The 21933-nt window shown below is 43.5% G+C and overlaps 1 protein-coding gene across 3 annotated transcripts; it reads right to left on the reverse strand.

Moving 5' to 3' along the window:
* Nucleotides 1–144: 144 nt before the first annotated feature.
* Nucleotides 145–20541, reverse strand: LOC137885440 (cytosolic purine 5'-nucleotidase-like). Of its 3 annotated transcripts, XM_068727723.1 has the most exons (19): nt 20481–20541; nt 18890–19011; nt 15451–15489; nt 11220–11293; nt 10225–10342; nt 10023–10118; nt 8517–8608; nt 7331–7388; nt 6846–6939; nt 6704–6757; nt 6505–6588; nt 6352–6393; nt 5982–6089; nt 5167–5233; nt 4855–5025; nt 4480–4531; nt 3737–3797; nt 2556–2732; nt 145–2471 (listed from the first exon to the last, which is right to left on the reverse strand). In XM_068727723.1, exons 2-19 carry the CDS (start codon nt 18988–18990, stop codon nt 2223–2225), a joined length of 1737 nt encoding a protein of 578 aa, XP_068583824.1. In that variant the 5' UTR covers nt 18991–19011; nt 20481–20541; the 3' UTR covers nt 145–2222. The 3 variants fall into 3 exon arrangements, with proteins under 3 accessions (XP_068583824.1, XP_068583833.1, XP_068583838.1); XM_068727732.1 differs by lacking the exon at nt 15451–15489; XM_068727737.1 differs by lacking the exons at nt 15451–15489; nt 18890–19011; nt 20481–20541 and adding an exon at nt 16879–16938.
* Nucleotides 20542–21933: the final 1392 nt, after the last annotated feature.

The following is a 21933-nucleotide window of genomic DNA, read 5'->3' on the forward strand; positions in this document are numbered from 1 at the left end:
CGGACCTTTGCCCGAGGAGATTTCCTCTATCTGGACCTTTTGGAATGTTAATTAAATACCCCTGCGTTACAGAGTAATTAGTCACAGATGAAAATGGTGAAGAGGATATCTCTGACCGGAAACAAATGAAAGTCGTCACAAATATCCGATCAGAAAGATTTAATACAAACGTCAGTCGAACCATGACAACGTTCAAAGTAACACTTCAACACATGCACTACTGCTGGTAAACACACTTCATCTGGTTGACTTCACACTCCAGCATGTCTGATTATCAGAGGTCAGTGAGCCTTCACAAGCTCAACAGCTGTGTGATGAAATATGAAACGTGAAAACACTGCAGCTCCAAACATCCCATAATGATTGCATAAACGACACAAGGTGCAACAGGGCTGAGAAAGGTTCAACAGTCAGCAGGACAACTTAAAGAAGTAAAGATGTGCTGGTTGAATCGCACACCTTCACCAGTGATCACTCAGCAGATCACACTTCTTCAGGAGAACATGTCTCCTGTTACATCAGGCTCCTTTAAGTCAAGGCAGTGGTGGAACACATGAAGACCACCGCATCAGCACTGAGGCCGTGTAGCGCCATCATCCTGTTGACGGTATCTGTGTGGAGACCGCCCACTGCTCACATTACAGTAACAGCATCTCAACAGTTATATAGACTCATCCCATATTTACAATTTATTATCTCATAAATTTAACTTTCTTAAAATTGTAACCGTTCACGTAAAGCAGCAACATTTATAGCATTAACAGAATATTACTACAAACTATTTCATTCTCTGTGTTCACATTGCCGACCGGACGCTAAGCTTCTATCCAGGCGGCTTCCTCCGGTTGTGACTCTTAAAGCCGAAGCGTCGTGTGTTAAAGCTGCATTCTCCCTACTGACCACCAGGGGGCGACTCCTCTGGTTGTATAGACGTCTATGAGGCTTACTGTGATTGACAGTATACGAGACAAATACGGCGTCTCTACCTCAATCCTCCGCATTCCAAATATGGCCACTTCCTGTTCACTGGTTTAAAAAAAAAAAAAAAAAAGAAAAAAAGGCGACGGCCGTAATCCAAGATGGCGACGCCGAACTCGAGGCTTCATAACATCAGTCCACAAACCAATGAGTGACATCACGATGACTACCTCCACTTCTTATATACTGCCTCTGCTTTTTATCGCATGTGAGTGCACGTTAGTGCATGTGAGTGCATGTGAGCGTGGTTAGCTCTGCACTGCTCTCATCCAGCGGTTACAGCTGATGATGTCATCATGACATCATACGAGGCAACTGTTGCCTCGTTTCAGAATCTTGTCTTTGAAAGTTACCATCTCTTCATTTACACCCAAGTATTGTTATTGTTATCTGGCAGAAATGGCCTTCCATCACTTTCACCCGTCACTCCTCAAATGAAAGCACGTTCAAAATATAATAATAATAATATATATAATAATAGAACAACAGTTCTCATGCACTCTGTATCATGTCAAAGAGAAATGAATAAGGCAGCGTGTAGTATCTACATTCAGACAGACTGTTACAGTAAGGACTTCATTCACATTCTCCAACACAGAGGTGAATTATGGGTAAAGAAGTAGGGGAGATTCCTCTAAGCTGTTATCATGAGCTATTAGCAACTTCCTGTTGACTTCACCTCACCACAGCGGTGAAGAAACCTGTGGAAAAGAACCGTTTCATGATTGAATCTTTAGGGCACAAACTGCAGTCCACTTCTCACAATTCCTATGAAATAAGCCCAAAGAAGGGATGAGAGCTTGTTGGGGCAAGACGCTGTTAAAAGACAAGATGTCGTCACCAGCTGAGCTCAGACCACCACAAATGTATCGTGGGTATTTTAACATAACCGTTTCTTCTTCTAGCTGCTGTGTAACACGTCGGCCAGTATTCTAGTCATTCTGAAAACAGAAATGACACGACAACGAAAAAAAACAATATGGTCCCAAAAATGCAAAGTCTACGACAGACGTGGCCGTCTCAACAGCGTTGCAGAGTTTGAGGGTGAATTGTTCCTTTTGGGTTTAGGTTAAGCTAAATGATTCTTCCAAAAATAAAATGAAAAACTGATCAACCAATCAGCAAGCAGATGAGGCGAGCAGGCTGTAGAAAAGAAACAAAGAACAAAGATCAGCTTGAAACAGAAACAGGATGTACTGATGTGACAGCAAGCCTCATCTGCAGACCCCTCTGCTCTCCTCCTCCTACTCTTCCTCCTCCTCCTCCTCCTCCTCCTCCTCCTCCTCGTCATCGTCCTCATCGTGGCAGTGCGTGATCTCCTGCGGCGCCTGAGGGAAGAAGTGGGGGGGCTGGATCTCGCTGACGGACCGAGTCAGCTGGTGCCGTTTGCACTCCATCTCCAGGTCGACGTCGTGGCGGTTCCGCGTGGCCAGCGGCGACTCCGTGTCGATGACGCTGACGTGGGTGTGCTCCACCGTCGACTCGTGGGGCATCTGGGAAGGGAGAGGTTTTTGAACGTAAAGCCCATGAAGTGCAGAGACGTTGAGAGAGAGAGAACGTCACAGAGTGAAGCTCACCAGCACGTGTGCCGCTCGGAACAGATAGCTGAAGGGGTAGTACAGCAGGTTGATGAAGGAGGCGGCGTACAGGTCGGCGTAGCGCATCACCTGGGAGGCGAACAGCGTCTGCCGGGATCCACTGCGGAGCATACTCCCCATCATGCCGTAGCACATGTCCATGTCATGTGTCACTTTCTGGGAAGGACAAGCAGACAAAACCTTTCTAAGCAAGGGGGGAGAATGTGGTCTTCTTAATGGGAGTGGAAGCTCCTGTTGTGCATGGGCATACCATTACAGTCATACCATTGTACAGTTGTACTGAACTGTGGCCACTTAATGTAGACTGTCTCTGTCTGCAGTGTTGGTTGATAAATCATTTAGTCTACATGTGTGCTGTTCTCGTGGAGTCAGTCGACCATTATCTGCTTGAAACCTAGTTTCTACTCGCCGCAGTGAAGCTCTAGTGGAGAGTTCTAGTAGAGACTTCTAGTGAAGACTTCTAGTAGAGACTTCTAGTAGAGACTTCTAGTGGAGACTTCTAGTAGAGACTTCTAGTGAAGACTTCTAGTGAAGACTTCTAGTGAAGACTTCTAGTAGAGACTTCTAGTAGAGACTTCTAGTGAAGACTTCTAGTGAAGACTTCTAGTAGAGACTTCTAGTGGAGAGTTCTAGTAGAGACTTCGAGTGGAGACTTCTAGTAGAGACTTCTAGTGAAGACTTCTAGTGAAGACTTCTAGTAGAGACTTCTAGTAGAGAGTTCTAGTAGAGACTTCTAGTGGAGACTTCTAGTGGAGACTTCTAGTAGAGACTTCTAGTGAAGACTTCGAGTGAAGACTTCTAGTAGAGACTTCTAGTGAAGACTTCTAGTGGAGACTTCTAGTGGAGAGTTCTAGTAGAGACTTCTAGTAGAGACTTCTAGTGAAGACTTCTAGTAGAGACTTCTAGTGGAGAGTTCTAGTAGAGACTTCTAGTAGAGACTTCTAGTGAAGACTTCGAGTGGAGACTTCTAGTAGAGACTTCTAGCGAAGACTTCTAGTAGAGACTTCTAGTGAAGACTTCTAGTAGAGACTTCTAGTAGAGACTTCTAGTAGAGACTTCTAGTGGAGACTTCTAGTAGAGACTTCTAGTAGAGACTTCTAGTGGACTCTACTTTAGTGACAAACAGGATGAAGGGATGATTGTTAAGGAAGAAGGTGGACCTTAATGCGTCTCTGCAGTGAGCTGATGTCGGGCCTCTCATTACTGCTGCTGTCCAGATGCCTGAGGACAAAACACACGTGTACTGTGACGGACAGAACAGTAATCTGCACACATGGAGACATCCATTCACAAAGATAACTTTGACTAGAATGGTTTCAATACATGCTTACAATACATGCTTATAAACACAACTACTCCACACTAATGACAGACAGAGGAGATGGATAATGACAGTGAAGCATTTGATGTTATCTTTTAATTGGTAAAGTGAAACACTATGAACTCCATGTCATTGATAAGGAGTTATGTTTCATGCAGAACTTGTGTTACTGATGACTTACTCGCTGTTTCACACAAATACACACGTACGCCGATGACTCAACAACGTACACGCTAGTGGAGAACGAGGAGAAGTATCTTCAGGGTTACACTGGGTCTTTGATTGGATAAAACTAAATAAGTGGTACTAGACCAAATCCACTATTCTAGGATCTGGTCATGAACGGTCATGTATGCCTACACTGCGACTGTATTTGGCCAACGAAACTATACGACCGATCACGTTAAACTGGATCATTTATTCCACTAAACCATGGGTTTTACACAAATTACCAAATGTAGTGACTCGCAACCACATCTGTTGGAGTAAAGTTACTCTGCTGGTTAGTTGGTCGTTCTGAGCATTAAGAAACTTTCGAAAGGATAGATTGTAAGACAGCTGACCAAACAAAGAGGAACTCACTTGTAAAGCTCTGCAAGGAAGCATTCCAGAGACTGAAGTTCCTCAAATATGGCTGAAAAACAACTCGCGTTAGTACATTTATGAAGGCTTCAATCTTCTACAACGTTCATCTGGTGAAATGAAGACCTCTGGAACACATCTTCTGTCACGCTTGGTGATGTTTGTGTATTATTTACTAATAAAATCCATTCTGTACATTGATGATTAAGTAACAGTGAACTACCGCGGTTACTAAAAGTTGAATAACTTGATTTCTAATAAAGCCAGATCACAACTGCTCTCAAGGTTTGTTGCAGCCAAAATCACACCGTTAAAGTCAACTAAACAGCTGTTAGAAAGACATGTATGCGTGAGTGAGTACGGGTCTAGTCTCACAGCTCTTGTCCGTCCACACATGCAACTCCTGGGCCAGCTCAGGTATCACCAGGAACGTCCTCCAGCCCTGGCGCTTCTTGGACTTGAGGATGTCGCCGAAAATGTGGTCTCCAATGTAGATGATGTCCTTTCCTTTAGCGCCCAGCAAGTCGCACACGATGTCCGAGGAACCTGGGATTCCAAAAGATGCTTTCATTTCATCCCCACTGGGAAAAGCTCTAGAAGCAATAATCAATGATGCTTTTATGTAAAAGCTGCACTTCTAGCTGAGATTCAAAGCAACAAGCGGCTGTGTTCAGGTTCCTTATTTACCTCCAGAGTAAACGATGCCATGCTGGAGAGGTCCCGTGTACGTGCCGATCTTCAGCCGCCCCGTGGTCTGAAAGAAACCGCCGAGTTTGGATCTCAGTGAGTTGTGAGCAGCAAAAACAAACAGGCTACTTTCACTGACAAGAACTTAAACATTTGCCCACTGAACACTAGGGTTGGGTACCGAAAACCGGTGCCAATATGTATCACCTCACTATACGACCGGTGCCTACCGGACCGAAACGCAACGCAGATTTCGGTGCTTCCTTTCGGTGCCGAGGCAAATATGCTCATATTTCTGCAAAAGAATTGCTGAAGTTTATTTATATTTATTTAAGTATACTGTAAACTGTTAACAGTTAATATATTGTTCATAGTTTGAAGTTAAAAAGTTTGAAGCTGTAGTTTGAAGCCAAGTGTTTTGTATTTATTTATATTTATAGTATAATTCAAACAGTTAATATATTGTTCAATTTGAAGAAAAATTGCCTTGGCAATAAAAAAAAAGCCTTTCTTTAATGTCGTCAATCGTCATTTTGTGCGTTTGTTTTTTTTTTTAAAGTATTGGTTCAGGCACCGTTTAGGCACCGGTATCGTTTTAAAAGTATCGTTTTAGCACCGGTATCGGAAAAAACCCAAACGATACCCATCCCTACTGAACACATCTGATTATTTCAGGTCACAGAACACACATATGCTGACTCATCCGAGTCCCAAATCAACCACGGCCCAAGACTGAGTCACACAATCTAAAGCTGTGGTTGGCCCAAGCCTTAGTAGACTTATTATATTTCAGTATGGATATAGTACACACTCACAGTGTCCACTTGCCGCAGCACTGTTCCCTCTCCAAAGAACACAGGCTTGCGAGCGTCCACCAAGATCAGGTCAAAATAGGACTTCCAGGGCCGGTGGGGTGTACCCGGCTGTGATAACACACACACACACACACACACACACACACACACACACACACACACACACACACACACACACACACACACACACACACACACACACACACACACACACACACGTTATGTCAATGGTTCTTAAGTCAGTCCTGGTTGTACAGTAACACGTCTCCTCATCTCAGTCATGATAAATGAGAGCTGTTGTTTGGATCATCAGTTTGATTCATATCTATTGAGACTCCTGACGGTACAGGTGGTATTAAATCATTGTTACCTTTGGGCCGTGAGGAAAGTCAAACAGGTAGGTCATAATTTTCTGGAAGAAGACGAGAGAGGTTTTCCATCATTACCATTGTGATTGTATAAGCGGTCATGCAACAGTAGAATATATGTCTTCAGAGTGTATCTGAGTGGACCTTCCTCTCACCTCTGTGTATTTGTAATCACTGTTGGTGGCCAGAAACACTTTGGCTACTTCGTTCATGCGACTGAGGAGGAGAGGAAGCTTTGGCTTGGTGGAGGAGAAACAGAACCAACATCAACGACGCAAAAAAAGACTCAACGAGCTACAAGACCTTGTTTCACCATGACAGAGTAATACAGTACTATAAAGAAGCAGTACTTACATCCTTGACCACATACTTCTCCAGGTTTTCAACAGTCTTTTCTTTTAAGGACCCCTGAGAAAAGAAACAACAGTGCACTGACGGTGTGACTGGATTTGGCTGCAGATGACGGCCGACAGCTGCACACAGTAAATGATTCTACCTTGAAATGAACCCAGTCCACGCCGTCTCTGACATCCTGGAACATGCTCTTATAGGACATGAACAGGTCGCCATCTTTGAAGCCGGTCTCACAACTACAGACACAGTTAAATGGCGTTACCATTGGATCCTGCATAACATGTGAGAGTCACAGACTTTAAGGGCCGTGGTTACGCTCGTCTTTTGTCAATGATCGTCCCCAGGCGAGTCTGTGTGCTGCGAGAGCTTTTGATGCTTCAGAATAAAAGCTTTTCAATAACAAAACAACAGGGGGCATTTATTGTGAAGGATTCATAAGAAATTTGATGTGTTTATCCACCATTTTAAAGCCGCTTCTTGCATCCGATCACTATTCGATCAGGCAGTTTCCATTGACGTGTCAAGTGCGGACATGTGTGAACACAGCTGTGCACCATTCACTAATAAGTCCCATTGAAAAGACAAGAGTAACTAGGACTCAGCGTTTCCTCCAGACAGACGCAGTACCTTGAGTATCTGGAGCAGTTACTGAAGAAATCAACCAGGCAAGCAAAGAGGTAGGTTTCTGAGGAAGAAGAGATAGGACTAGAGTCAGTGAGACTGAACGGGGACACGTTTACAACCATTCAGAGCCAGTGACCTCCAGTTCAAGCACCATTACTCTTCTCTGGTCGTGCCTCTGACGACTCATCTAACCGAGGACTCGCTTAGTAATTACCATCCCGGTGGCAACCTTTGATCGCTGAATCAGCAGTTACAGTGGACTAGAATAGCCTGCTTAAAAATGATCTTCAACGAGCTCCACAAGTTTCACTCTTCATACATAACTTTGGTTCAAATGAAGGTAAATCTGTGTTCTTTCACACAACGTGTCTGTGGAAGCAAACTGATGGGAATCATTGACGTGTTCACGTCATCAGGAGGGTTGTATGATTACAGGCGGCTGACAGAATAACAGCGTACCCATCACCTCGAGACACTTTCGGATTAGTGAGCAGCAAAGGGTCAGTAGTGAAGAAGGGGCTTGATGAGACAATACAGCTTTCAGGGTTTTATTTTGAGGCTGTCGCTACAGTCAGCTGTGTCCTAATACCACAAAGGAGTTACTCTACTGCAACAGGAACCCGAACAGGAAGTTTAAAGCTGTAACATGAACATCTGAAACCACCGCTGAGCGTCTATGGAGCAGAGCCGGTAGCTGTCGGACCCTGTAGAGCCGGACCGTGCTACGCTACGATTGGTCAGTCTGCATTCGAAGGGTGGGGTTTAGCGAAGGGTTCATTGCCACTTGGATATAGATATGCACACTACATACAATTCAGAAAAATTACAATGACTCCCATTTCACATAAACGCGGCATAAGCAACAGGTAACAATGCTGAACTGTGTCTATTGACACTGAAGGGACATACAGTAACTTTGACTTTTTAGTACCCGTTCACACAGACACAAATCACATAACAAGTACAAGCATCGTCAGTCAATACCAACAACACTAGAGACTAAATGATGCATTGATTATTCAGACTGACTATCACAGGCCAAATCCTAAAAGTCGCCTGAAGCCTGGTGGTAAAACTGTCTCAGCTGATTCACGTCATATACATCAAATACATGACTATATCGTGTTTCATGACATTAATCATTCAATTTCATTGTAAGACTACCAGTGTTGATGTTTTTTTTTCTCACCGGGCAGGTTGAAGAGCGTGTTGAGGATGTAGAAGCGCTCCGTGTCTCCGCGCTGAATGAACTTGTTGGGGTACATGTCTCTGGTGTCAGGTCTGAGCACAGATACACACAGCAGGCAGGGCAACATCAGTCATACCGGTTCATGATTCAAACTACTGCGCATCTTCATCAGCTCCCTATGCAGCGGTCAGAAGCCTCTTATTGCTCCTCTATAGTGCCAGCAGTGGTTAAAGGTGATGAATTCAATACTGCCATGGCTGAGCTGGCAGCTAACGAGGCTAACAGCCCGAACGGCGTAAACAACGGCAACGGTGCCGACGGAGCGAAGCGCCGAACCGAGATGGAAACCAGAAGCCTTCCGCTGTGACGCTGTTGGTCGCGGCTGTTTTTTCAGCTGTAACCGCAGAATGAGCTCATTGCAGAGCGGCAGCAGTGAGCTCGCCAGCGGGGCATCGCTCACTGCACTAAAAGAAACGTGCAGCCCAGCCGAGCACAGGGAAGCTCTGACTACAACACACTTCATTCTCTGCTCAGGTCTACAGCTTTACGTACCCTTCCAGTGGACCACCATGGGGCCTTATTTTGAAAAATATATGCATGGTAGTCAACGGCGAGAAACAAATCGCTTTTTGATCCCGTTTGAATTGTGACACGTGGTGTTAGTCAATTTAAAAAGGAACATTTTTAATTTTAAAAGTCGAATTTTCAAAGTTTCAAACCAGGATGTGCTCACACCAACAACGGGTTTTGCTCGTTCTTTTGCTTTCTGGGTGATAAAGACGTTATATTTGTGCGTGGAACACAGCTACGTTAGCTAGCTACCTAGCGGGCTACGGTAACGGCCTTGATGGTGACCCACATCGTGCAGGACAGGAGATGTGGTTTCACACCAAACTAAATGACACTACGACTAAACCTTGACGAACTGCGACTTTCTTGAAAAAATGTATTTTAAATTGACAAACATATGTGTGATTCACTGCACTATTCAAACTATTCGTCTTTGTTCGTTGACCGCTGCACAGATTTTTTTTTTCCTAAATAAGGTCCCATGGGGGACACCAGAAGGGGCTGGACTTCACCTCTTTATATTTTCTTGCTGTTTTTTTAATGCTCTGAACCTTTAAAAACGTGTTCAGTAAGTTTAAAGTACACTGTGTGTAACCTAGACATTTACTGGCTGCTTATGCGCCAGAAGTTGCCAGACTAGGAAACAAAGCCACGCTCATACGTAGGCTTGAGGATACAGAACTAGTGTTGATACCTTTACACCTTCTCTATAGTCTATTCATGGTATAGAAAATTTAGATTTGTCCAATTCTTTGGTTTATGATCAAATACCTGTAGAACTAATTACCTCAGCTTGACTTTGTGTTCATGGCTATGCAGCTAAACTAAGATGATAAACATGGGATCAATATTATACCTACTTAACATCAGCCTGATAGCATCGCTAACAAGCTTAGCATGACTTTAGATTTACATCTTTTGAGTGGTGGACCTCACCCCTTCACGAAGTTGAATCCGTGCACGCACACCAGGATGTTCCCGTATGCATCCACTTTGAGAAGATTGCCATACATTGTGTCAAACACCAGACCTCTGAGAAGAATGGAGACAGGCGAGTGTCAGAGACGGAGAGCACAAAGCACACCTGAGAGAGAGGATTTGGTATTCAAACAAAAAGAGCAGGGCTAAGTGAACCAGCCTGGTGGGGAAGGAGGGGTCGTAGACAAAGTTCAGCAGCTCTTGAGGATAACCAATGGACACCAGACGCTCCACCGTCAAGTCGAAGCCCATCGACTCGTACTCAGGAGATTTATACACTAGACAGAGAGGGACACAGGCTTCTGATGAAGGCAGCGCACCAAAAGACACAGTGATCGTACGATAACGCCACACAGAGGGTTAGTTCATCTGCAGCAACAACATCTTCTCTCAAAGGAATCTATCATCTACGACTGTCAGGTAAGTTTGGAACTGCACTTGTAACCAGAGGTCGCGTTAACCGAATACTTTCCGTTAATGACGGAAGTTTTTTGACAATGACGGAAGAAAGTGAAGGCTGTCTGTCCTATTGACGGACTGGAGGCCTTGGAGCTGTGGGATTTCCTCCCGGTGAAGCGAGAATGTTTAACGAGAATGATTAACGCAACCACTGGTTGTAACTGCAGACTCTTTAAAGCCAGACAGGGTGTTGCATTCAAATACATTGTGGAGATTGTGGAGAAATGACTTTGCTAATTATTTCTTAGCTCATGAATGCAGCTGACTCTCATGTATCAGATGTATCAAAGCTGTCCACAAGCACAGGCCACAAAAAAAACCCATATGTCTCTAACCCTGGCTCCGGCCGCAGACCCCTCCTGTTATTGTGGTATTACATGTCTTGAATGCCTCCAGGCCAGAAGTATATCCTTACACACGGTTGGACAGGAGCAGCTTGAGTTACAGTGGGTGCATCAAGGACTGGTCTCTGCCATTGGGACAGGGTCAGACAAAGCCTGACTTTTATAAAGTGTTCAAATAAATGACAGCCGCAACGAGCAAGAAGGACGATCCGATGAGGACGACGCGTACAGCAACACTCTGTTATAATAGTGTCTGTCCGACATGGAAAGCTCAGGACAGACACAAACAATAAATGCAACATAACATGACGCAACATAAATGAAACAAACACAAAACGCAGACTGCACTTACCTGCCAGAGTGTAATCCATATCAAAACCAAAACACTTGATCTTCTCCATGGCCAAGCTTCGGTTGACAAACACTCTGGAAGGGGAGAACAATGTGATGTCAATCAACACATGCCAGCTGGCTGTTTAAATGAAATGTGGCACTGCCACGCTTTCCTACAGCAAACGTCTAATTCATGGTGACGAGTAGACAATCGGTCCGGTGGAACATTTTAGAGTTACTAAGGAGCAGCAACACTTCCTTCAGGTCAGCTTTTGAAGCACGGCAGACACAGCGAACTACCAGGAGTCACAACACCAACAGACATGCAATCCTACTGGTTATTTGTAGGGACCAGTGCATCTGATGTAAGAACCTCTACGCCGGTCAGTAGTCTTTTGTTTCCCCTTCAAATGGGACTTCTGGAGACAGATTGAATTTCAAATACTTATCCTAAAAGTCTAAGTTGTTAACAGGAAATGTAAGAGAGCGAACAAAATCAAATCTGAACTCAACATCACCTCATCAGCTGCTACACACACAGGCAACAACACTACCATCCCTGGCGTGTAGATTGTGTGGGTCACATTCATAGCTATCTGTCAGTAGTTTTAGACGAGCGCAACAATCTTTCTCAGACGTTGACACCAAAATGCCGTAGGCAGTATAAAAATCAACAAAATAATGATTTAAAAATGGAAATATACACTCAGCTGCCACTTTATTAGGTACAGCTAACTGTCTTTCAAGGCGTTGATTCAACATTTCGGAGGATGCAGTTTGTGCTGCTGTTGAACTGTATTGCTTTATTCACCTTGCGATGCTCCGCCCATTTTTTACGGGTCAAACACAATTGTATTCGTTCTTCCAGTTAAGCGCTAGGAGCGTTGTAGACAAAGAATGATATCTGGGAACGTTCAGCAGCTTCACTGCAGCAAATGGATGGTGTTACAGAAGCACATCCATCATGGCAGTGAAGGGCGACAAATGGAAACATTTCATGACTTTGTGGTGTTTTTTTGGTGTGGATGGCTCCGCTGTGAGGAACTACAACAGCAGTGAAGCAGATCAGTACGCCTGCCGATCAGACTCGGCTGACAAAAGCACATGTGGACGGTGTTTTAGTGATTACTCTCACTGTCAGAGGGCTGGACGAGAGGTCCACACAGAGAGCTTGTATTTATAAGTGGGTGACCGTGGCTAAGAGCAGGGCCGCCTTTCAATCAGAGGGTCAGCGGTTCGATCCCCGGCTCCTGCTCCGCTAGTCTCATGTCAATGTGTCCTTGAGCAAGACACTTAACCCCAAAATTGCTCCCATAGCTGCGCCTACGGTAGATAGATACTGAATTCTAAGTCGCTTTGGATAAAAGCGTCTGCTAAATGACCGTAATGTAATGTAATGTAATAATTCATTAGTTCATCTAAAGACAGAATCAAACCAACCAGTTTACAACAGACTGACCGTCTGTCTGCTAGTGTTGGAACCACACCATGGGGGAAACAAAGAGTCAAAATGAAAAGCCTGAACAATGAAACCCCATCAGGCATTGCAAATCTCACCTGAGTGTGAGATTTGGTTTGAATCACAACACTGGATCCACACTGCTCTGGTCATGATGTCACCAAGCGGACACATTCCCACTGCAGCTCGTTTAGCTACAACATGAAATGTCGGTACCTGAAACGTCGTTGGACGAGCGACAGACTGTTCTTGTGTTCCTGAACACACTTGGATCCTGAAGGAGAGAAGGATGACTTCTACTACCAGCTCTCTTCCTATTCAAGTCCACATTCGCTGTTTTCCCCGCTGTCACACATGGACTAGCTAGCCGCTTAATCCGCCGACACGGCGCGTTACAGTCTCCCGTCATCGTCTGGATGAAACCGATCCAAACACAAAGACGGAAGTACACCTATCGCTACTTGAAGTGATCTCAAGTAAGAGGCTTCTGTCTGGGCAGAGAGAGGTCAGAGTGTCTTATAGTAACCCTGCTTGTCTTGAAGATTATGTCACTGTTGATAACGTGTTATTGTGTACATTACGGGTACTGTGTAACATAGCTGTTGTCCCACACCGCTTGGCTTTGTTTGTGTTAAGATCAGCCCACCGCGGGTTAGTGAACGGTACTTTATCAGTTAAAGTTCCGGTGGTGCCGAAACGGAGTTCGCTAGTCGTGCTCCTGTGTGATAAAGTTAGTTACTGTGCTTCACTGCGGTGGAGAGGATCCTCTGTGCCTTGCTTTGAGAGTTTTCCCATTCTATCCTGATTAACCCACACACATCCAACACACACACATACTAACCCACACATCCAACACACACATACTAACCCACACACACACTCAGCCGCACACACACTCCCCTTCCCACTTGCTTGTTTGTTGCTTTTAGGTTTAGTACTGTAGCTGCTTGTAGATGTATAATAGATGTTTGTTGACTTATTATTTGTTTGTTGAATTATTGATTTTTGGTTATTGGTCCCTGATCAATGTGGTCAGGTGGTGCCCCATTATCATTAATCCATATTAATAATCCTATTGATATTAATAATCTTATTAATATAATAACCAAACCAAACCTGCCATACCTCACGCTTCAACATGCAGTGTGGACCTGTGTGTAATTACAAAAACACTGTCGACATGTGCTTTTTGTACCGAGTGGCCGATGTCACACAGCCAGCAGATCCTCACAGCTCCAAAAATGGAAGCATGCACTTCCCAACAAATGTTTGAGATTAACTGATCAACTATAAAATTTAAACTTAATAAAAAAATTGTCTGGGGGAGTCTAAGCAAAGTAATCAGACGTCTAAAAATGGAAATAAGATTACTGGCTCAGGTTTATAGTTAGGGCTGGTTCAGGTTTATAGTTAGGGCTGGCTCAGGTTTATAGTTAGGGCTGGCTAAGGTTTATAGTTAGGGCTGGCTCAGGTTTATAGTTAGGGCTGGCTCAGGTTTATAGTTAGGGCTGGCTCAGGTTTATAGTTAGGGCTGGTTCAGGTTTATAGTTAGGGCTGGCTAAGGTTTATAGTTAGGGCTGGCTCAGGTTTATAGTTAGGGCTGGCTAAGGTTTATAGTTAGGGCTGGCTAAGGTTTATAGTTAGGGCTGGCTCAGGTTTATAGTTAGGGCTGGTTCAGGTTTATAGTTAGGGCTGGCTCAGGTTTATAGTTAGGGCTGGCTCAGGTTTATAGTTAGGGCTGGCTCAGGTTTATAGTTAGGGCTGGCTCAGGTTTATAGTTAGGGCTGGTTCAGATTTATAGTTAGGGCTGGCTCAGATTTGTCTTAGACCAGCCCCTAGATAAGCTGCTGTAGGCCTAGACTGCCGGGGTACTTCCTAGGATACACTGAGCTCCTCTCTCCTCTTCTCTTTCCCCTTCTGTATGAATTCATATCTCATTAATGCTCATTTCTGACTTTGCTTCTTCACCGGAGTCTTTGTGGTTTCTCTCCTCGCAGGTTTCCATGGATCGTGGTTTTGTCTGGACCCTGGTCCTGCCTCCTGCCGTGGTTCTGTCATATGCATTGAATGTGTTGTAACTGTTGTGTTGTTCATTCTGTACACATGACATCTATTGCTCTTCTGTCCATCCTGATAGAGGATCCTCCTGTTAAAGGGTTTTTGGGGGAGTTCTTCATGTTCTGATGTGAGGGTCATGGGACAGAGGATGTCGTTTGTGTACAGAGTGTAAAAACCTCTGAGGAGAATTTGTGATTTGTGATTTTGGGCTATACAAAATAAATTTAATTGAAAATGACGTTTAATACATTCAAGCATATTAGGCAACCTACAGACGTGCTAAAATAACAACTTATGTGCAATTACTGCTCGGCAGTAACTCACATTTACAGTAAAACTCTCACAAAAATCAGCCTTGTACACTCGTCTCACATCTACGACTGCTGACGCAGAAATACAGATTACACATGTAATCTGTGACTCTACTCAGACTGCACACTGTCCTCGAGTTTACATTCAGATGGTGTGAGAGATGACGTCAGGTTGACAGTAACAGATGAGGATTAAAAGGAAAGATGCAGGAGCAAAGGGAAATGCAACAGAAGGAGCTCACACTGAGAAATCACAATGACCACCAGCTGCAGGAGACACCGAACCACTCGTCAGTGTCAGCAGTGTGGAAGGACTTCCATGAGGACGGGATGAAGGGTCAAGTCACATCATGGACATCACAACAGAAGAGTCATTTAGTCAGTAGTCGCAGTTTGTTTTTAACAACAGAAGGATGCCATACCTCATTGCAGGATGGTTTTGAGCCAGATCCCTTGGAAAGCTTTGTAATAGAGAATACATGTCGTATTACCACTGAGCTCACGCTGCATGGCTCTGGTGTCTTTGTCAGTGAAGAATCGCTCTTCTACGGGGCCGTTCACATGTTGCGTCTGAAACCCAGGCCGTGCCGCTTTCATCTATTTATCCAAAGTGCTTGGGGGGGGGTTGGTTGTGAAGCCACTAAACTAGTCCGTGGGACGGAGAGTACAGCTCCGGGTGGTCCTGAACTAAAGTGATCGACTTCTCCTCCATTCATTTACCGTAGACTGTAAGAACGGATATCTACAGGCTCCGATTGGTCGTTCCTCGTCACACGGCACGCAGTGGGCATCCAAAAGATGAAATGTATTATGTAGGAAATAGGCGCTTGCTCACGGCGACGGCGTTGCTCTTCACAACAATGGATTTGAGGGCGCAAAACATGCGACATGTGAACAACCCCTATTAAAACATCAGTAGTAAGATCTGCCTCCAGTACCTGCTATTGATATTATATCAACATCTCACATATACAAAAACCAACAGACACATCTGACACTTCAAAGCACTTCTTTTGATTAGATTAGAATCTCTGACTCCGCCTTCAAGCCAATGTGGACATGAACATGTACAGTTCTAGGATAACACCTTAGTCTAAATGATGAGCTTTGACCACTAGTACAGCTGTGGAGCATGTTCTGATGCGGGGCTTTTGTATCTACTGCCGTGTTTCCCATTCATGCCCTAGCCTGTGGCAGCCACAGGATTTAGAGAGACCATGGTGGGTGGACCTGGGATCCTTTAGGGGGTCTAGGGCCATACTCCTCTGGAAGAATGTAAAGTCAAATGCTTCATTCTTGTGCACTTTGAGAGCAAAATGAAAAGGCTAGATCTATGAAGAACGTTGTGCTTTAGTAGACAACGTTGTGCACTAATTGTGGTGAAATGTAGCGAAGTAGACTCAGGCTCCTCAAGTACTGTATTTAACTAAAAAGAATGTATTTAATTGACTTGAATATTTCCATTTTATATTGTACTTTCAACTTGACAACATTTATTTGACAATATTAGTTACCGGTTCGGCTACTTTACCGATACAGATTCATAATACAAAATATGAATCAACTCACAAACTGATGTATTATGAAGAAGTATATAGCCTAGTTATTAAGTATGTACAGTACTTCAAATGAACTCCACCTTTACCAGCTGCAACATCGAAGTGATGAACATATTCATGCATCAATAATTGTAATCCAATGATATAGGCCTACCGTATACATATATACACATATATAGAACGAATATGTATTATATCATTGATAATAATGATTGATGTGTTCATTACGTTAATGTTGCAGCTGTTATAGGCCTACTTAATAATGATATAGTACTTCATAAGAGGCCTCACACTGACTGCTACATGACCAACAGGAGCCTCTGCCGTCCAGCAAACCAGCGAGAAACAGCAAAGAGCCGAGTGAACGAGTAACTGCTGAGAAAAGAGGAGCTGGGTTTCATTATTATTATATAACTCAATATGTTAAAACTAGTCAATACAAGACCACATTGCCATAAAATATCAAATTGATATATTCTTTTCCGATAGCTTACCCTGAGGAATATTAAAGGTTTTGACAAAATTGTTTTATTAATTTGATAAAAGAGGCCAAAGCTCTCACACACAAGCCGCTGTAAGAGAACTTAGCCTCAATACAAAACAGGCATGTTCAGATTTAATCAAATAAGGATTAAGTCAACAAGATTACATCTTTTGATCCTTGATGCTACAGACACTCTAGCTCTACTAGCACGCTCTGCTAGCGCGCTCTACTAGCACACTCTGCTAGCGCGCTCTACTAGCACCACGCTCTACTAGCACCACGCTCTACTATCACGCTCTACTAGCACCACGCTCTACTAGCGTGCTCTACTAGCACCACGCTCTACTAGCACCACGCTCTACTAGCACCACGCTCCACTAGCACGATCTACTAGCACCTCGCTCTGCTAGCAGGCTCTACTAGCGCGCTCTACTAGCACCACGCTCTACTAGCAGGCTCTACTAGCAGGCTCTACTATTACGCTCTACTAGCACGCTCTAGCACCGCTCTACTAGCACGCTCTACTAGCACGGCTCTACTAGCACCGCTCTACTAGCACGCTCTACTAGCACCGCTCTACTAGCACGCTCTACTAGCACGCTCTAGCACCGCTCTACTAGCACGGCTCTAGCACGCTCTACTAGCACGCTCTAGCACCGCTCTACTAGCACGCTCTAGCACCGCTCTACTAGCACGCTCTAGCACGCTCTACTAGCACGCTCTAGCACCGCTCTACTAGCACGGCTCTACTAGCACCGCTCTACTAGCACGCTCTACTAGCACGCTCTACTAGCATCGCTCTACTAGCACACTCTAGCACCGCTCTACTAGCACGCTCTAGCACCGCTCTACTAGCACGCTCTATTAGCACGCTCAAGACGCAGATACGTTTCTCAGGAGACCAAACCCAAGCTTACACGAGTATGATAATCAGTAGTAGACGTATTGTAGCAGTAATATGTTGTCACTTTACAGCTTTATAGGTTCAGTCAGGCGCTAACTTCCTGTTCAGGTTCATGTTGCAGTAGAGTAACTCCTTTGTGGTATTAGGACACAGCTGACTGTAGCAACAGCCTCAAAATAAAACCCTGAAAGCTGTATTGTCTCATCAAGCCCCTTCTTCACAACTGACCCTTTGCTAAGACCGGCCTATCATAGAGTAGCGCGGTCCGGCTGTCGGCTCTGCTCCATAGACGCTCATCAGTGGTGTCAGATGTTCAGGCTGGTTTAGTGGATTTGGAGCTCATCGTGGTTAAATGTTGCGTTATAGTGATACTTGTTATCCGGAGAGGTCTGAAGAAGATGTACGTTTGGACGTCAATAACTAGCGTTAACATGTCTATGCTACGCTAGCTACTGAAGGTAAACTGAACATCTACACCACAGAAGAAGTGGGCGTATCGACGTGACGTCTCCCGCTGGTTTGTGGACTGATGTTTGGAAGCCTTGAGTTTGGACTTTTTTGCCATCGCCAACTAATGAGGCTCAGCAATGATCTTTATCACTTTGATTTTTGCAGGTTTATTTTCATAATTACTAAAAAATGTCAGATTGTCAACAAACCAAAATGACTACTTTCTCCATGAACAAAGCCTGAGCCTCACTTCTACTTAGTAGGGGGGACACATCTGCTAGAGGAGGATGTCCTTCTGCTCTGATGTATCTGAATGGGTTTTTATCATAGATCATTAACATGAAGCCTTTCTAATGCATTGAAACAACATCACACACACACACTACAGCCAATAAACACAACCTATTGGTCCTGGTTTAAGACTTTAGCGGGACCTTCTAGCCGCGGTCTAAACTAACACCTACCTGTGGTGAGCTTCCCGTCGATACTTCTTCATGGCCACGCCGTCCATGTTGGCCGGTATGTCGGCATAGTTCTGCAGACGGTCACTCCACGAAGTTGTCATCTTGAACCGTACGAACCGTTTCTGTGAGGAAAAAAAGAGCGACTCGTCATCTGCAGAACCTCGGTCAAGCCAGCCGGCGCTTGAAATGTAGTGCTTGTCTATTCGTGGTGTTACGGTACAGGGGCTTGGATAGCATATATAGGAATAATAATAATAATAATAATAATAATATTATAACATGCTAAGGATTTGATTTTAAAACCAGCAAAATATGTGAAAAATGTGAATATCAGAATGTCATTTGAGCTGACTTTGCCTTTAATATTCTCAACAACGGTACAGTAAAATCATGTGAAAATAGACATGGACATATCAGTGGTCATCATGAAGAGAAATCCAGTGGAAATGTTAGCTAGCCAATGAAGGAAATGATTTTATTACAGTTCAAACTGATCATATTTTAACTTTCAAAACCCCTTTTTCCATTAAAAACAGTACAGTAATGTAACCTCAGATTTCATTATTCACTCACACACACACACACACACACACACACACACACACACACACACACACACTTTGTGAGACCCTAATAACATGGGAGATTATAACAGTATTATGTTAAATAGTGACACCGACTATAGATTCATAACATACTGACTAAAACAAACGAAGCTATGCTAAGACACTGATTTACAGTCAAGTCAGCATCATTTCACCTTCAACTCAATAACTTTACATAGTTTCATATTAACGCAAACTAACGTTAACTAACTAGTTAACTAACGTTAACCACATTTAGCTGCCAAAAGAAAGCCTTACATTTTGAAACTTGGTTTCCTAATGGATGGATTATCTTCCATCAAACACTAGATATTATATTATTATTATCATTATTATTATATGAAATTAACACCATTAAATCAACTGAAAACATTACTCATCATTTATGTATTTTAAGTGGATTTTTATTGGAATGTTAGCAAAAAAGTGTCCGGACCAGGAAATAATCCTGATACTTATTGGAATATACTGAATACTAAATATAATAAAAAATAAATACATAATATTATTTAATAAATAATTAATAAATACATTTATTTTATAATAAATAATATACTAACGTTAAGCAAACCAACGGTTTAACCAATACTTTAAGTACCGTTACGTTTACAAACACTCAGACTCGTAAACGTTCATGAGTCTTCTGAACAAGAGCAGGGACACCGAGGCCAAGCTAAACTTAGCTCGGCTAAGCTAAACTTAGCTCGGTGTCCCGTAACGGTAACTTCAGACGCTGACGTTAGCTTCCAGTGCTAACGTTAGCTCGTGTAACTGTTCCGTTATGTTTCAATCTTCTGACAGCCGGGACCGTTACCGCTAAGTTAGCTTAGCCAGCGAGCTAATTCACCTGCTAACGTGAGTGAGCGTCAACTGCATTTAACGGTTGAAACATCGCGTAACATGAACCGTGCGGCTTTAACCGGCTCTCCATTCGACTAAAAACACTCTTTACTTGTGGACAAGAGCACGACAACAACACTACTCACGATGTCGCGTTCTCCTGTTGGTTCTTCTTCTTCTCTTCATCGTCTTCTTCTTCAGGTGGTGAATTGCGGCCGCGTGCAGCACTACCGCCGCCAACCGTCGAGTTACAGAATACGATAATGAAATCGACGCTCACAGCTTTATCCGTTTTCACCACGTCTCCTTTCACAGTGAGCAGCTTACAGTCACAGTAAAACTAATACGAACATGAACGCTGCTACAGTATTGTTCCATAAATGTGGTACCAATGTGCAACGAGTACTCTTACGTTTGATACTTTCTGTATAATACTTAATCTGCTGCCCATCATTAGTTTTTTGTAGAGGCAGCTGTTTCTGTATGTTTTATATATTTAATCTGTTTCATGGTGTTTGTTTTAAGATATAATAATAATATATTAAAGTTTCAATTTACATTCAGAGATGGCGTTTTATTCAAGTCTGCCAACATGCAATTAATGTTTGCATATTTGACTTCATTGCACTCAGTTATTAATGTTTTCAGAATAAACTATGCTCATTTAATTACTGTAGTCATATTTCCATATTCTCCCTTTTCCTCTTCACCTTTTATATTTTCCTCATTCTTCTACTATCGGGAGATGGGCGTGTCCATGTGTGACTCATGATGGGCTCTGCCACCAGATGGAGCCAAATGTAATCCATCATCTGTTTTCTACACTTCAGGGTCTGACGTTGTGTCTTCACAGGCTTGTTGATAATCTGAGACATGAATCAGTTATATTTGTTGCCAGTCAACAACCAGAGGAACTTTTAGCTAAGGCAGCTTTATATAAAGAGCTGAAACTCAAAACGCTTTACATTGAAAAGAAATATAAAAGAAGAAAGAGACAAAAAACATATTTATACACACACCTACACACACACACACACACACACACACACACATGGTTTGCTCACAGACAGACTAACGTCGTTCCTCAGCCTGTGAAAGCAGTAAGGTTTTGGAAATAGATTGTGGATATTTTTAATCTTTTTCATGGTGTTTGTTTTAAGAAGTACTTTAAAAATACCTGAAAACATCCGGCGGTCACTGAAACGTCCACTCATGGCTTCAGCAGAGAGACCCGGAGGAGCTTTTATTATTCACCATTAGCAAACAATGAGCATGTGTGAGTCTGTGTGTGTGTTTTTATTTTTGTTGTGTTAATGATTTTAGGGAATGTCAGGGAAAGATCATTTTTTGTCTGCTGTTAAATATAGAGGCGGGTTAAAGCACGTCTGTCTGTGCTGCCGTTCCTCCGTCTGTTCCACACCTGGACAACATCTAACAAGGAGCAGTGAAGCTGCTCCAGAGGAACAGCACCGTCCTCACACTTCATGGTGGAACCACGGCTGTAGATGAAACGTCTCAGCAGGTGCTGGGATCAGCAAATGTAGAAATAAATGTATATCACAGCAGTAGAAATGCCTGTGGTATCTGTCCGTTAGCCCG

The sequence above is a fragment of the Cebidichthys violaceus genome, unplaced genomic scaffold (assembly GCF_023349555.1).
Source record: "Cebidichthys violaceus isolate CVI_PGR_0920_01 unplaced genomic scaffold, fCebVio1.0.p SCAF_10, whole genome shotgun sequence".
NCBI classification, from domain to species: Eukaryota; Metazoa; Chordata; class Actinopteri; order Perciformes; family Stichaeidae; genus Cebidichthys; species Cebidichthys violaceus.

Bases quoted from the DNA above. Each gene is read 5' to 3' on its own strand.
- LOC137885440 (XM_068727723.1), bottom strand. From the start codon at position 18,990: ATGACAACTTCGTGGAGTGACCGTCTGCAGAACTATGCCGACATACCG. The intron at 7,389-8,516 runs GTGAGAAAAAAA...CTTCTTCCTCAG, and splicing joins CACGCTCTTCAACCTGCCCG to AAACCTACCTCTTTGCTTGC. The intron at 4,532-4,854 runs GTGAGACTAGAC...GTTGTTTTTCAG, and splicing joins TGTGTGGACGGACAAGAGCT to CCATATTTGAGGAACTTCAG.